A 17,087-nucleotide genomic window follows, 5' to 3' on the forward strand; every position below is an offset into this window, starting at 1 on the left:
TGCCCTGCGGAGGAATATATTATAGCATACTCGAGGGAAAAGGAGAGAGCAGAACGGAGAGGCACAGACTATTTAAAAGCATGACATAAACAGATTCTATATTTACCAGCGACATTTAAATGCACCACACCTCCATTTGAAACACAACACTTTCAATTCTGCCTCAATTCTGTTTCAATTTCACGTGCGGTTATTAGTTTTAAAGGTTAAAGTTGAACGCTAAATACACACAGGCACAAACAAAGTCAAAGCAGAGCTCGTACCGTTGCCAGTAGATTGAGGGTTTTCAGTGAATGCGCTGGCTGCTCCTTTGACTGGACCGCTGCTGGCCTCGCTTTGCCCTGCATTTTGCACTGCAGGCACTAATCGAATCAATGGCATCACCTCTTTTTCCTGCTCAGACAGACCTTCGTCTGGACTCTGCAGTCGAGTGGTGTGACCCCTAAAGGGAAAAGCGCCACTTCTATGCTCCATGATGGCGTTGTCCATGCTGCCCTTGTTTCCGCTGGCCTTCGGTGTGCTCAGGTTTCTGCTGGATGCTTCTCCTTGCGTCTGGTTCCCTGCTGCTTTTTCTTCAGGCCCTGTGGGTTCCTGCTCTGTAGCTTCACCACCTTCGCCTCCAGTCCAGTACTTAAATGGCCTCATAAGAGTGTTAACAAACTCAGTCAGAATACTGTTACTGGTCTGAGGCTGGGGCGTGGAAGCATCTATGGAGGATAAAGTCGGGGTGTCAGATCCAAAGTAGCTGCCGTCTTCTTCCTCGTGGGCAGAGCCTCCGTGACTCTCCAGACTTTCAAGATCAGAAAGACCCAAAGTGTTGCCATTCTTTGGGCCATCCTGGTTGGGTTGGCTGGTTCTGGGTCCATCCTGTCTTTCATCCCAACCCTCCCCGGGCCTTAAGTGGATCACTACATGCTCTTCAGAGATCTCAGATGAGTTGTTTGCTCCTACAATAGAGGGGGCTCCTACTTTCTCCAGGTCGACCAGGCCGGTCCAGGTGGAAGTCTTGGACACAGGGTCGCTACGTTGGGCTTCGGTGACTGCGGACATGGCGTCTGCTGCTGGGCTGGCCGTCTGGTACAAAGCCCGTGCTTCTGCAGCCTGGACCCCTGCCGGCTGGTGGGCTGCAACACACAACATCCACATTTCATTTGACCTGCTTTATCTGCTGCTGCACAACACAGAAATAAAACCTCATTTTAGCTACTGCTATCGAAACGAGATTAAATTCAGAGCACGATACAGTGTTGTGGCTTGACGAGTATATCGCAAGTGAGTTTTTCTACAACAAACTCCGATCATTTTAAATTACCAAACACACATACATTGTGTTCATGCAACATTGATGAGATTATACCGGCAATATTATTCACATGAACCAAATCTATGTTATTAAAGGAAAACATATTACCATTTTTATCTACTTTTAGCTATCTGAAAGACATCATTTGTGTTAAATATTAATGCAAATGTGCACACAGACATTGTTGGTGCAATGAAGAGGTTCATCTATCAGCTGTTTGTTTTGACAGATTTACTGCTGCTCTGCTCTCATGCTGTTCTTGTTTACTTAAAATGATTGGGTTATGCAGATGTTTTGCTTCAGTGATATTTCCATACGCTGACATTGTGAGAGATGAAAACGTCCTTTCTTTTTTTTTTTTCTTCCCCCTATTGGTGGAAATATAATTTTCAAACATTAATCTGCAGTCTGCTGCAATCAATGCAAGCCAGCAAAAAACAGAAAACCAGCTTTGAAATGATTGACTGCACAATATCAATGCACAGAATGAGGTGTAAAATCAATGCAATGTGACAATGAAACAAACTTATTACAGTCTCAGTTAGCACGTGGTGGGAGGACAAGGTCAGACACAGTCACTGGAAAGCCTAGCTGGACTTATTGTATTCATGCTCTCACTCTTTTAATCTCTCTTTTTATTCCTGCTCTCAGGCTTCACCACACACAACATACAAGCCCTGAAATCCACCAGGGGGTCCACAAATGTCACACAATCTCTTCTCAACTCCTTCATGTGTGACACAAACATCTCGTGCTAATTAAAAATCAGAATGGAACGTCCCCAGACCCCTTGCTGCCGTTGCCATGGAAATTACCACAATGACGCCACATCAACTTCATCATCACAGAGCTCTCGGTACCTCGGTAGCAGAAGGCGTCGAACAGGGCCGTGGTGTCGGGGAAGCCGGTGCGGTTGGGGTTGTTGTAGACGGTCCGTACCCCGGGTTCGTCTCCGCCGCAGTTCTTGCGTGGAACATTGATGGGATAGCGAACGCTGCCGTCGGCCAGCCAGCCAGGATCACACTGGTCCAGACCGGCCTGCCAGGCCAGGTAGAGCTGCCCGACTGTGGCCAGCTGGGCTCCCAGCGAATGGCAGTGGGTGGAGGCGGTGGCAAGGCTCAGCTTGTCTGGCTCTGTGGAGTGGAAGACTTCACCTGGAAGGAGGAGAATGAGGAGAGACAAAGAGTTGAGTGTGTTACAGAGCACAGGCCTTTCAGCTCTTAGTCCAACATCATGTTTGTTCAGCTGGTTTACAATCGTAGGTTTCTGAGACAGGACCGGTCTCATGGCTTCCCGGTTTGTACAAAGTGATGAAGACACATTTCTGTCTCTATGTATGTGTGTGAGTCTGTCAAGTATTTTCTTTCAAGGCACTTTAAAGGCAATAAGTTCTAGCCCTGTTCTTTTTCTCCTTTGTCAACTTTGTAAAAGAAATAAAAGGGTGGAGACTGGAAGTAAAGGGATAAAAGAAAAGGTTTACTTGTGATGCAAAAGAAGGCTTTATTTTTGCTTAGAATAATAAAAAAAAAACTTCTGACAATTCAAAGGACAGACAATATAAAGGCAATTCTTTGTATTCAAAGTAGTTGCAAAAAGGGATCTAAGAGAAAGACAAGCGCACAGACAGCAACGGAAGGAGAGGAAGAAAGAAGGCGCTGGAGAAAGGTGCCGGTGATGTTGATAAAATAGTAATACAAAAATAGGACACTGGCAAGCGAGACAGCGAGCGTTGAAGAAGACCACTATGTCTACACAGCACAAATAAAATTAAGTGATCAGATGATCCACTGGCAGTTCAGGGTGCGATGAAAAATATATGAGCTGAAGGGCTGGACAGTGAGAATGGGGAGCAGAGAACAGAAGAACACGTCTGATAGCAGCATCCAGGAGATTTATGCCGAGAGAAAAAAGAGTTTCTGTTTGAAACACAACATAGAGAAGAAGGGCAAAGGGTCAAGATGCAAACAAAATGAAAGCAGAAAGAAGCAGAACAGAGATATTTGAAGAGATGCCAGAAAAAACATGCTTAAAATATGTATTGGAAGGCTGGTGCAAAGTTGCTAATCAATATGGATTTGAGGTTGAAAAAATTTTAAAATCAACTCAGCTACGGCCCTTTTTGTGAAAACCAAACCGAGGCTTGTTACTGTGCACAATACAGAGGTTATAATTAACGTTCTACTTGTTGTTTTTTTCACAGAATAAAAGAGGAAACACCAGCGATGTATCAGCCAGCAATTTTATCTTGACAGAAGACAATTATCTCCTGATTGTTTCAATCAGATCGGTAATTCTACTGAATGATACTGTAAACTGCTGGATACAAAGTCAAGAGGTGATCATGCAATCTTCTCTGCTCAGCATCTCAGTCACATACAGGGCGTTCATATCGTCTATGAATAGCTCTGGAAGCTACTATTATGCTTAATGACAGTTGCAGGTCGTGCTGCCTCGTAATAAGTGACCCAGATAAACTAACCCCTGTAGCGGGTCAGACCGCCACGTTAAAAAGCCCGCTGCTATTATGATTGTTCTCAGGAATATGCAGGAGGTTAACGAAGTAACACAAACACCTAATTTCCAGTCAGGCAATTCACATGGAATTGATTATAATGTGAAGGCAAGCTCTGTGCCTTGTTGATATTTGGCGTTCGAGCACTGAGCCCGTCATTCCCCCTTGAGGAAACACCGAGCTCAACACAGCAGGGACTAGAAAATGATGATAATCACTTCCCCCCCCGGAGGAACGTGGAGTCAGTGTCTACAGTTTAATGGTGGAAGAGAGGTGGAGCATCTGAAATGTCGTGAGAACAGCAGTGATGGCAATGAACATTCAACACTGAATCAAAGCTGGTCATAGACAATTGAATCTCGCTGAATAGCCAAAAGTACTGATTCACCAGCGACCTTCCACATACAGGCGTCTTTACGCAATCAAGACACATTCACTGCACTCAGATGAGCTTTGATGTATTAATTGTGTGACCTGAGTCGAATTATTTAAGTCACTTTGAAGTGGGTGAATACTTATGCAATCAGTAATTGTAATTTTTCTATTGTTAACTGACATTATTTGTATGAATCTGTTTTCACTTTGACATGAAAATAACCTTTTTTGTACATTCTTGTTGAAAAAGTCAGATTAAATTGAGCAGGTTACCATGCTGAAAAGCACTGAAAGGGAAAGTCTTCCAAGGGAGGTGAGTAGTTTTAACAGGCACTGTGCTATGTAAGTATACTTAGTTAATGACAGGATGTACAAGGTATGTCAGAAAAGTTTCAGGACTGGTGTCACAAAAGATATATTTCAAATCCAAACTACAAACTACAAGTTTTCCCCTTCGAAGTAATCCCCTGGAGTCTAACACCCTTTCCCAGCCGTCTCTGCCATGTCACCATGCACTCCTGGAAGGATTCTTCAGGGATCCTCCACAGCTCTGTTGTCACACGTCTTCAAAACGAGTCCTCTTGATGACCCCCTTGAGACTGGGGAAGAGGATAAAATCCCACAGAGCCAGAGCCAGATGGGGTGAGTAGGGAGGTTGCTCCAACACGGCAATGTTCTTCTCAGCCAGGAACTGTCTGATGCTCAGGGCATTGTGAGCAGGCACGTTGTCATGGTGAAGCAGCCACGACTTGTCCTGCCACAACTCTCACCTCTTCTTGTGCACCAAACGAAGCAAAGGCCGCAGGATGTCTTTGTAGACGTTGTGGTTGATCATTTGAAGGGGAAAACTAGTAGCTTGTAGTTTGGGTTTGAAATATATCTTTCATGACACCAGTCCTGGAACTCTTCTGACACACCTCGTGTCATGTACGAGTGGCAGTGGACTGACTAATATCTAGAGAGTACCTATGAGGATATAGGGTTGCATAGCCAGCTCAAGCTCCATAGCTTTGTGTCAGTGCTGAATAACGGTTAATGTCATTCTACATTGGGGGAAAAGACGCTCTAGCTTGTTTGAATTTAATTTACCTAACCACAACTATCTTGGGTGGTGATAAGCCCAGGATGCAGCTACGGTGCCCCTGCAAAATGATAACGAAGGAACTGTTTTGGATCAACATTTGTGCAGGGAAAAGTGAACGCTGTCATTAAAAGGACTGCCTTATTGTTCAATCCAAATCTTGGGCAAAACTTTGGTAAACTAGCTCAGACGTAGTTGTTGTTCTTTCCAGTAGCAAAGTTAAGGAGATGCAGTGTACGATTAAAGAAAAGTAATCCATGTAAACTAGCAATTGAGACAATCCTTTCAGAAATACACAAAATGCTAAAGTGTATCAAAAGCCCACAGAAACGAATCAATGTTCTAGAAGTTCTAGCTTTACTGATGTACTGTCAAAGATGGAAGTATGAATGGATTAAATAGTTTTAAAATAACATTTTAATATCTCCAGATTCCTTCAGATGATGACGTGATATCAATTAGATAAAATACAGCTGTCCATCTTCCTTATCTATAATCCTTCATAAAGGGTCACTGTCATTTCGTTTTGGCTGTGCAAAAATGAAACTAAGGCGCTGGCCCTTAATTACTGCTGCTATACGTGCTGAGCTTTCAGCGGTGCATATGGAGTTTACCGTGACAAGGAGGCTTCTGGTTTATTGTGCAAAACTGAGGGAAACTTTTCAAACTGAGAGTTTTTGTATTTCACACGGAAGTAAACAAAAGCAGAGCTCCTTCATCTCGCCAATAACCCTTGATTTTAACGGTTGAAATGCCAACTGTGTCTCCATCTGCCTTGTAATGCTTCCAGCCAACTTGTTTTAAAAGGAAAAAAATTCTTTGAATATGCAATTGATTGTTGCATGCTCTTTGCTATGTGCTTTCATGACAACAGAGTGAGCCGAAAGGTAAAATACAAGTCAGAGCCCTCGCAGCTGTTGATCCATGCAGAAGAATAGAAGTTGCTCTGTTTGCGAAATTGGACGAGATGCTACTTTGGAAGTAAAACTTTGTTAGGTTACATACAGAAAAGCTGGTTAGCCAGACATGCTAACATTTGCGGCTTATGTTAGAGAAGACTGTAAATATGTGTCTACAGCAAACACTCCTTTCTGCTAACAGCATCCCAGTGTAATACAATTATAGAAGCCAGAATGAATTTTAGTGTCTGAAATCTCCATTTAAGGCTCAAACTTGTGTAAAAATATTGAGTGAGAATTATTCAGGGAGTAGTGAATGACTGAGGAGGTGTGATATTAAACCCAGCTAAAGACATTTAGTCCACCTGTTGCCCTTTTCAGCTCGACCTGTGGCAGTGCGAATAAAAAAGTAAAGTTTTAGGATAACACTACTGACCCACTTAGCCGATGCCTACAGGAGGCATGAACATGACAGCTGGACTCAATATTGGCTCTCCCTCTCACTTCTACGAACTCTCCTCCCCTCCGTCTCCCAGGGAGGCTCTTCCTTTCTGCGCTAACAGAGCATTAAGTCCTGGTCACAGCGTTCTCCGGCTGCACACCCACGGCTTAGCGGAGCCATGCATGACTAAACTCAAATTTATAGTCGAAGCCCCTGACTCCTACCTTGAAGCTGCTTAGCAAAGCAGTAGACATCAAACAGCTCATCAGGGGACCTATTGCCATAGTTGCGGACTCCAGGTGAGTCCTCGCGATCGCCATAGCAACCGGGCCGAGGCGACTGGATGGGATACCTGCAGAGGAAGGTGGGGGACAAAGACAGGGAGAGTCAGAGAAGAAGAGAGATTAATATAGCTTGGCTGCAGACACAGTTGGTTCCCTTGGGATGAGTCTGTGTTCATATGAAATAAGAAGAAAACTGAACTACACTTTTATCACCATCTGCCCTGAATACAACAAGTCTTCTCAGAGATTACCAAAATATGTTTGCTAAAGAATAACAAAAAAAAAAAATTAATCTTCACCAGAACAGGTCAGGATGCCAACGTGAGGAATACAGTAACATTCACTACATGCCTCAAGAACCTCGGGGCAATAATTGCAAAACACTTCAATAGATACAGCATCTTGTTTCTTTTAATTATTCTGCCCTTGGTGTGAGTCTCGCAGCATAATTACCCAGCAGTTTCACTTTAAATCATTTCAGAAGGTGCTTAATGCTCCGGCAATATAAGAATGCCAGGAACACTCAAGGTTTAGAGTGAGACGTAGACAAAGAGGTAGAGGTAGGAAGTCAAGGGGAGGTTAAAAAGAATCAGGAATTCCTTCAGTGGCTTGGCATGCCTGTGGGGCTGAGAAAACAGCGATCTATATTTAGGCTCCGACTGAGCAATTATTCCACAAGAACATTGATTCCAGCAGCACCAGGGCACGAGCATGGAGGCTGATTAAAAGATTACGCTGGGCATACAGGGACTTATGAAGTACTTGGAAAAGAGACACACACACACACACACACAATCAAATATACATGCAGAAAGCACGCATGCCTACACACAACCATAAACCTGCAATCTTCTACAGCAACCTATTTCCATCAGAGTCTAACAAGCGAACCGAGTCTTGTAGTGTCTCTGGTCTCGGCCGCTTTCTTTCTGCTTGGTGGCTGATGAAACGACGGCTGATGTCTGTATTTTTTTCCCCCCCCTGTATTAATTGGACACTTTCCTCCTGGCTGATGTGCAGTCAGAGTCTCCTGTATCTGGACCAATTAGAAAAGCTCCCGAGTGAAAACAACAGGAGCAGCAGGACGGAAGGGAGAGAGAGAAAGAAATAGGAGGGGGGGAAGGAAGCTGTGCTGCGGGAAGCTCGTCGGGAAAAAAGAAAAAAAAAAAAAAAACGTCAGGAAGACAACAGTCAATCTGCTTGCCGACTGGAGCAACAATGATTTGAAATTAAAATGTAGATATGGAAAACAGTGTGGAGAGGCGAGCGCCGACTGGTAACGTTAAGTGGGACTTAATGGAAGGTGGCAAGCTGAAGCACATGCAGCAGCCTGACAGACAGCTCAGAGGGGGCACATGTAGTTAAATGCCTTTCCAGTGTGCAAACAAGCAATTAGGTCCAATTATGTTGCACAGTTTACCTTCATTAAAAAGTCCAAAAGGATAAAAAATGACTTTCCCACTGACATACCTCATACTTTTACACAGTTGACGGAACTTTTCTGTTTGACATATTGTTATTAAGAGCCTGCATTCGCTTTTTGTTAGACTGTTTGATCATTAAATTATCAACAAATCAACAACCTGGTTTAGAAGAAACTATTTCTTTCATACCCAAGTCAGTTAACTATTATTTAATCTCTGACAGTCAGACTGAGCTGCAGTCTATGAAACAATGGATGAAGTAATGTTGGATTTCAGATGCTGTTTGCTTCTCAGCTCTGATTAAACCCTTACAAAGCCAAAGCCTAGTTTAAAAGGCATGTTATCTTGTTAAATGGCTAAAATCACATTATATATTAGAACCAGGGACCGAAAAACACTTTCAGTGTTCCAACAGTCCTTGAACTAATCATCTGCAACAGGGTGTCCTGCTGGGAAAACTTAACCAAATCATTACATTTCATCAAATTCATGTTTTTCTACATTTCTCATCTAAAAACTTCAGCTTCCTGCACAATGTCTAACTTGACACATAGACACATTTATAAGTACAATGTCATCGGTTGCATAGTCCACTACTATTCGCATGATAAAGGTCTCACACCAAAACATCGCCCTTATCAAAGTATCTTTCTAAGTTAGACAGCATGTGGAATATTCATTTAGACTTTCTTGTCCCTCTCCGACACACTTGTCTCATGGAATAGATGTGTTTTTTTCACTTCAAAATTTGCCAAAAACAAACTGTTTGATCTCACCACATTCTGTAAAAAAACAGAAAATTCTGCATTCTTCGGCGCAATTGTGACGTCATTAGTGAATCAGCAGTCACTTGACAAACATTCAGGGAGTTTTGTGGCTATGCTGCAGGATTTATTTACACAGAGCAGGCAGGAGGCAAGAATGGAAGCAAAATAAAAATTTAAGTAGTAAAATATCTACAGTGAGTAGATAAATTTTTTTGTAGTATTGGTAACACCACATTTTTGTAAAATAAGTTGCTCATACAGTCATAGTTGTGCTGTTTCCGTGGAGGTGCAGTGAGGAGGCCCTGAAACTGCTTGAAGTTCAGAGAATTAAATCAAAGGAACAACCTCACCGCATTTTGGATCATGCAGGCGTACATTTTTACCCAAACAGCAGGACAGACTCATGACTGACACAATGAAGACAGCAGCACATATTATGCAAAGGTAATTCCCTTCAAAACATTCACAACTCTGTTTATAACTCCCACAATGCATTTTATTTGTTGCCATGCCAACTCAAACCAGGGGGATAGTTGGTGTTTTTTCCTCTTAATACATTCTACTTTGTTGAAATATCACCCCTGATGATGCTCTTTACTGCAATCGCATTAATGCTGACAGCATCCTAGACGCTAAGTTGTATCGCATAAGCAACCATAGCGACAGTAAAGAGCGTCCTCTTGAGAGTTACTCCAACACCAACACACTCAAACTGACTGCACCTGACAGCCTCACCTAACAGTCTGGTCGGACAGCCAGCCAGCGTCGCAGTTGTCAAAGCCATCAGCGAAGGTAGCCTGCAGCTGACCTGGTGTTGCGATGGTGGCTGAGTTCTCCACGCAAACCCTCATGGCATCAGCGAAGGACAAGGCGTAGCGGTCATGAGGGGCCCGGTAGTGGAACACCACACCTGGAGCAAAGAGATACGAATTAAAAAAAAGTGATAAAAAAGAAACTAATCACACAGATTTATGACCGCCGACCTCTAAATCACAGAAGCATTTATGAACTGCAACCTCGATCCATTAAAACATGAGCATGTTCATGTTCGCAAGCGCACAAACACAAAGCCCTCTAGACATCCCCATCATGTGGTGACATTGTTCCATCTGTGCAAGATGAAACTACAGCGTGCAGGTTCAGCAACCTGTGTGCGCCAGTCTCATTTGCATCAGGCAGTCGGTTGGGTTATCATTAGAGAAGAGAGATGTTGCCCTTGGATACGGCGCGTGACAAACAGCGGAGATGTTTATTTTACTGCTTTAACAACACACACAAAATGTCACCCTGCTGCACTCCGCCTGCCTTTGCACTCATGTTGGAATGACAAAGAAGGCAGACAAAGAGACGTCGGATTCAAGCAGATGCATGTTTGGAGCCACGGTGACAGAAAGAGGTAGACGGAAATACAAAAAAAAAATTGGAAAAGATTGAAGGTAAGAAAAAAAATAAGGATGGGATGAGACACAATTCCCCGAGCTGTGAGAAGGAGCTTATATTCTGCTTAAATAGGAATGGGACCGCTTCAGAAGAGTCTGTCCAGCATCCCATCACCTCCCACCTCTGCCTGCCACTCACGCACTGCTCTGTCCCTGAGAGGACGTGAAAGCTGGTGGGCGTCTGGCTACTAATGCGCCTCCTTTATCTCGGCTTGGCTTTGTCTGAGAGAGTGACAGAGATTCCTGCGAGATGGAGGCCCGCGTGGCAGTTTGAGCATTAGCACTCCAGGCTGGAACCGGGCGCGTTTGAGTTCCCTCGGTCCATCCGGCCGGTCCGTTGACGCGGACTTACTCTGCTAATCATGGAACAGAAGCCGTCTCTCTTTTGTTCCTTTTCCTCTTCTACTTTCTCAGCTTCCATCCTCTCTCCTTTGAGGCTGTGGGGATTTTGTCCAAACAGAGACACTGGCCTCGCTGGCTAATGCGCACACCGGAGAGACAAATGGGCTTTCCTCTCAGTATGGGAAACCCGGTCCCCTTTTCCACAGGAGGGTTGAATGTCCAATACTTCATTTCTATTTTTACCCTCCGCATCCCCACACAGTCTCCGGGGAGCAGAGCGGAGAGACACCATATATGACGCTATAATGTCCTCGTTGCAGCACTGTTGAGGAGTCGCTGCCCCTTGGCTCTTGGTATTATTGCTCTGTACACTACACTATATTTCATTAAAACAGTAGAATTGGATAAATTTGTTTAAACCCGCAGAGGTACAGACGTTGGGGAAATGTGTTTCAACTATAAATGCAGAAATCCCCCTTTGTATTTTAAAATCACGGAGTGCTAAAATATAGAAGTAATACTGCAACGTTTTTCTTTGGGGCCCTGAGGGAGGTGAGAACACCACGCATATCTGTCAGTATAAATATTAGAAAAGCGGAAACAGCTTGTCTGGCTCTGTCTAAATGTAATAAAATCCACCTACCAGCACCTTTAAAATGCACTAATTACCATTTTATAGCACCTTTGCTTGTCAAAGTGTTGTCAAAAACATACATCTCTCAACACGTATCGATTCTGAACATTTGGAACTGTTACAACACTCATTTTCCACACCACTAATATACAGATACCAGCTACATATTTTCGCTCTAACTTCTGACAGCAAACTGACACACAGCGCTCAGAGAGCTCCACCTTCTCTCACTCACTCACATCGTCTTCTCATCATCTGTCTTATTCGCTGAGGTTGAAAAGCACTTTGCTATGGCGTTGGAGAGATGGCAAGTGCAGAATCTGTGCAACCAGCAGCTGACACAAGGTAATATGTAAGGGTTGATGCAAAGCAGTGCTAAAATAAAGCGCTAACAACAGGAAATACATGTGATCGCACTTTGCCTTTTGAATATGTGACAACCTCAGAGGCTTCTGAACAAGTGCACAGCCTCAAGACATCTTCATTAATTCAAATACAGTCGTGACTTGACATTCCGACCCCTAACAATCTGAAAACATTGCTATCCGACAGGTTTTTAGGAAAAACGAACGGAAATGTCACAAATAAGGATAACGGCGTATTATTTGACTTAATACGACAGATTGGCTGCGTTCAGACTGCAGGACTTAATGCTCAATTCAGATTTTTTGTGAAATACAATTTTTTTGCGAGTTTGTTCACATTTCCAGTTAAATGCGACATGTATGAGATCTCTTGTGTGAACTTCATACGACCCAAAAGTGTCTCGCATGCGCAGAAGAGGACACGACGACGTTCACGGAAGTAAACACGGATGGTAACGGTGGAGTGTGTCTTGCAATTTTAAAGTTAATCTAAAAACTTTAAAATCGCCTGCCACTCCCCCGCTGTCAACGATGGTTGAAACAGAAGTGTGACCGCTGTCTTAATCTGGCATCAGCAGCCAAGTATTGCCTGTGTGTTCTGGCCACTTCCACCCCGTCGGAGCGCTCACCCCGGGGTGGAAGTGTCCCCCCCCCCACCGCGCCGAATATTTGGATATTCATCATTAATTGGATCTGTGCTGTTCAGACTGTACAGGTCGCATAGGGGCAAAAAAATCAGATTTGGGTCACTTTAGTCTGCTATCTGAACGTAGCCTTACTTACCTTTGATGTCAACCAACGGCCTGTGCACAATCACACCGGTCAATTAAGCATGAAATCAAGCGATGCGTAGTGTTCTAACAATACGCTACTTATTATAACAACTATAAACAATAAATATTAATAACAAATTACCCTTCAAGCATCAAGCCCTCCTTGTATCTCGACCTCCGTCTTGACAATCCGACATAAAATAAGGTTTTACATTTAGTGTTGGATTATCGAGTCACGACTGTATATATCTCAGTATGTAAAATCCTTGCTATATTATTTCTTTTAATAAAAACCTACAGTTTTATGCGTTTAGTGTTGTGGCAATTTTTCTCATTGTATCAAAAAGTTGATCAAATATTAGTGTTTTTCAAGGTTTTGTGGGAATATTAGATTTTCCAGTATAATAATAACAACATTAGTCTTTACAATGCTCAAAGTGCAAAAATTACAAAGTGTAGTTGTAGAGGTGCTTGTAAGCAGAGTTTGCGACTTTTTAAAGTAGACCTGGGCCAACTCATCTTCATGCTAAACTAAGACAGCTTAGTTCACCATTTCCTGGCTGTGGCTTTGCATTTAAATGACAGAAACGAGAATCTTATCAGTTTCCTCACATAACCCGCAGCAAGAGAGCAAACAAGTGTTTCCCATGTTGTTGCAACAATACCAAAATTCTGACTTTGATACTGAAACAATACCACAGCAAAAATCTCAAATTTCTGTATTTGTTATTAATTTCAAACAGAACCTTAGTGCACGTTTTAATTGCACACTTGAACTCTTTGTTGCTCAGGTTGCTTCGAGGCCTTCTGCTTGGCTAAGTCCAAGGGAGAAGAGACCAGTCTGTTCCTGCACGGATTGTTGTGCTCCAACCAAATCACATCGGTAACATAATTACAATTATAAATATGTATTAGAACAGCGCAGATTGTAAACTATCTTTGGGAGAACCTGTTCTCATTCATTTTAATATTTAAATGTAATTTGACTAAATAGAGAAAATACTCACAGAGTCAGACCTCATGTATTAACTTGACTTTTGTGTTCAGTTGAGTTTAGTGCACTGCTGTTGTGTGCACGCTAATAATCCTGGTCTGAGCTTCAACACATGAAGACTGACAGTTAGCCATTTATGTTTATTATGTTCTCTATAGGGTCTAGCAAATGTAGGCAGCACCATGTAATGAAAGGAAAAGAACAAGTTAGAGAAACTGGCTGATAATATTGGTCAAAATTAGATCTTTTTGAAGAGTTGTCCACCATATCTCCAGGAAAGTTCCAGAAACTTGCAGAGTTTATCTCAAAGAGCGCTGAAGTTGTTGTGGAGGCTTGTACTGATACACGTTTAAGAATGCGAACATACAAAACCCTGCTAAGAGTCTGCTACATTCCAGAGGTTACACAAAAAAAAAAAACCCACACTGCCTTCCACCAGTGCTGATACACTATCGGCTGTCGTAGCTGTAGTTAATTGTGGGCTGCCATATCTCACCACAGACAATGGCTGACAAACACAATCAATGGCTCTGTGTTCTAATTGGTGAGACACAGACAATTGACTGGTCAATATGTGCCAAGAGAAAAGAAAGAGAGAAAAAAAAAAAAAGATGGAGACAAAACCGGGAGTGATGAAGACAGAGGCAGCGAGGGAGAAATTAAGAAAGAGGTGGCAGGACAGGAGAGACATCTCGTCAAGACTTAGAAACACACAGATGACACCGTGTGAAGTGCAAGTGTGGATTAATATGATATTGATACAGCTGAGCAGTATCAATACCTGCTAATTAACACATTGGGCACTCAGAGGAATTAGCGTGAGGACGGCTGTGGTCTGCCATGTACCGTGACTGCCAATTAAGAGTAAGCCCTGGAGATGGCTACTCCTCGCTGGCTACGTAATTGGTTTCTCTCTGAAGGAGTGGTTTTCATGGCACGTTAATCGACCGGCCAGGAAGAAGAGGACACGGGGTCTCCCAAGCGTTGCGACAGGGGTCTCACATATGAAATATATAGTGCTCCTAATGAGAAGGATGAGGTGCTCCTCTTGCTTAAGAAAACCACATATCGTCTTTGCCGGAGCGCTGAATTTCAACATTTGACCTACAGCAGTGGCCTTTACAAAAATACAAAGAGCGAGTCCCCAGAGACATATGCACGCCTGCTACGTACAGGTATGGAGTGGATTTGTGTTGCTCTTAATGCGCTCAATTCTTGCTAATATAATACTGGACTTGTGGTAAGCTGGATTAACGCTATAGCATGGATTTGTGGCAGCGGTGACAGTGTCTAATGCATTGTGTTATTCCCTGTAGTCATTATAATAATAGCTTATTATTAAAAATAGTGAATGACCTGGAAAGAATCTGATGATAGCTTCGCTGCTGAAACAGTGTGACACAGTAATTACGGTGAGCTACCTCCAGGTAGTCCGGCAATTCCAAGAATACTGGTGTCCTGGATACAGGTAATGCAGCAAATGGTTTGTCCGTTTAGTTAATCCATAGAGAGCTGCACAAAACTCTAACACCGATCGCCAATAGTTTGCACTGCTGGATTCCCATCTTATTGCATTCATTTTGTTTTCAGCGCATGAATAGCACCTGAGTGGCCCAGGTCAATGATGTTTAATGTGTTTGAGTTCCCTAACCTTTCCGCCATCATCATACATTCTACACGGACAGTTAACAACCCCGGCTGTAATGACTGTATTAGCCTGACACGGAAAACAGGGTCATTATTATTCATAGTGGCAGACCTTGAGAGCAATGTGGGGAAGCTGTACACAACCAAGGAGTTGAGCAGCGACTCGCTCAGGCTGTAATTTGCGCAGGTGAAAACGCAGAGCAGCAAGAATGACATAATGATGTTTGGTTACATCACCGCTCATCAGTACAACAATAAAATGTGCTGAGACATGATGCTGAATCACAGAAATAATCAGTTTTCATGACTTCTTGCTCGCCCTCTTTTTCACTGTTTACAGTAACTGGTGGAACTGTGCAGGATAAATATTCCAACGCATTACAGCCATGAGCTAATAGAAGTAAAACAGCTATGGTCAGGTCCTCAAAGTGGTAGACTTAAAGTTTAATTAAAGGAACTAAATTAAGTTTTCATCAACTCAGACCACATTGTCAATATTACTAATGACAAAATTCCCAGAGTCTATTCATTCCAGTGGACATTGACTGTACTGATGGATAATGGTGGATTATTTATTCGCTGTGGTGCATTTGAGAGTAAATCTTGGCAAAGCGTGAAGTCCCACAGCACAATAACACACATAACCCCGAATATTCTGTCTGAGTTGTTGATGAAATGTCTTTTTTATTAGTGGAATTTAAACTGAAAATTCTGTCTCTATTGGCAAAATGACAGTTTAAGTAACTACACTAACCAATGAAGTGGTTTTATTGTTGTATCCTATGGCGATATTACGCTAATATTACCAAGACAGCCTCCTGTATATACGAATGAGTAACAGTGACATCTTTGTGTTTTGTATATGGTGAGCTTAAGCAGTAAAAGCCTCAAAAAACTCCCTAATATTTACTTAACATGACAAATTTCGACTTTCCAGAGTAACAGATTAGTTTTACGTGCAGTAAAACGAAAATGTCTTGACACTTCTGATGTAGGTCAGACTCTGCAGCTTAGAAACTGTGACCAAAAGAGTACATATTGCAATTTGCCATTAGATCCTGACCAATCTGACTCTCACATTGTAGACACTCATCATATCAATCAACCTGCTGCATGGGTGAAAATCGAAAATTTTACCTTTTTTTTTTTTAAGTTATTTTTTTGGCCTTTGTGCCTTTATTTGATAGTGCAGTGAGAGAGAGACAGGAAAATGGGGGAGAAGAATGTGGGGAGGACATGTGGGAAAGGGTCATGAGCAGGATTCAAACTCATGACCTCCACATCGGGACTGTAGCCCTATACATGGGACGCTCAACCCGGTGAGCTATAGCGGCGTCTCCAATTTTACTTTTTTAACATGTCCACACGGGGTGTTTCATATGCTAGACTCATGAGTGAAATAAGCAGTCAACACCATGGCTGAGCATTTCTAACCCGAAGCTCCAAGTGACCTCAAAAACCCAATTTCAAACTTCTGTGGGTTTCCTACATAACGGACCTAAAGAAACAATCCTGTTGACTTGCAGGGTGGGAGTTTCTGTTTCATTATTCTTCTTCAAAATAGGTTTCTGGTTCGAACATTTGTGGTGAAATGACTTCAATATTACAACTCGCCATTGTGTAGCTATAACCTTGATTACATTATGTGGCAAAAATGAGCCTTATTAATCTAAACTGTTCAGACTCTGTGTAAATGGCATTGAAAGTTATATTTCAATGAAGTGTGTGTCTTTTCAATTTTTAATAAATGAAAGTCACCACATGAAAGGAGGTAATTTGGTTGTTCTATGTGTGTGTGTGTGTGTG

General features: G+C 42.6%; 1 protein-coding gene across 1 annotated transcript in view; it reads right to left on the bottom strand.

The window, feature by feature from the left end:
* Positions 1-17,087, bottom strand: part of ncanb (neurocan b) — a 123,134-nt gene that overhangs the window by 100,573 nt on the left and 5,474 nt on the right. Inside the window, exons 4-7 of the mRNA XM_008300600.1 lie at positions 9,823-9,997; positions 6,837-6,964; positions 2,164-2,457; positions 264-1,124 (exon numbers count right to left, since the gene is read on the bottom strand). Coding sequence (XP_008298822.1) covers positions 264-1,124; positions 2,164-2,457; positions 6,837-6,964; positions 9,823-9,997 — 1,458 coding nt within the window. The remainder of the gene's footprint in view (positions 1-263; positions 1,125-2,163; positions 2,458-6,836; positions 6,965-9,822; positions 9,998-17,087) is intronic.

Source organism: Stegastes partitus, unplaced genomic scaffold (genome assembly GCF_000690725.1).
Source record: "Stegastes partitus isolate 25-593 unplaced genomic scaffold, Stegastes_partitus-1.0.2 Scaffold33, whole genome shotgun sequence".
In the NCBI taxonomy this organism is placed as follows: Eukaryota; Metazoa; Chordata; class Actinopteri; family Pomacentridae; genus Stegastes; species Stegastes partitus.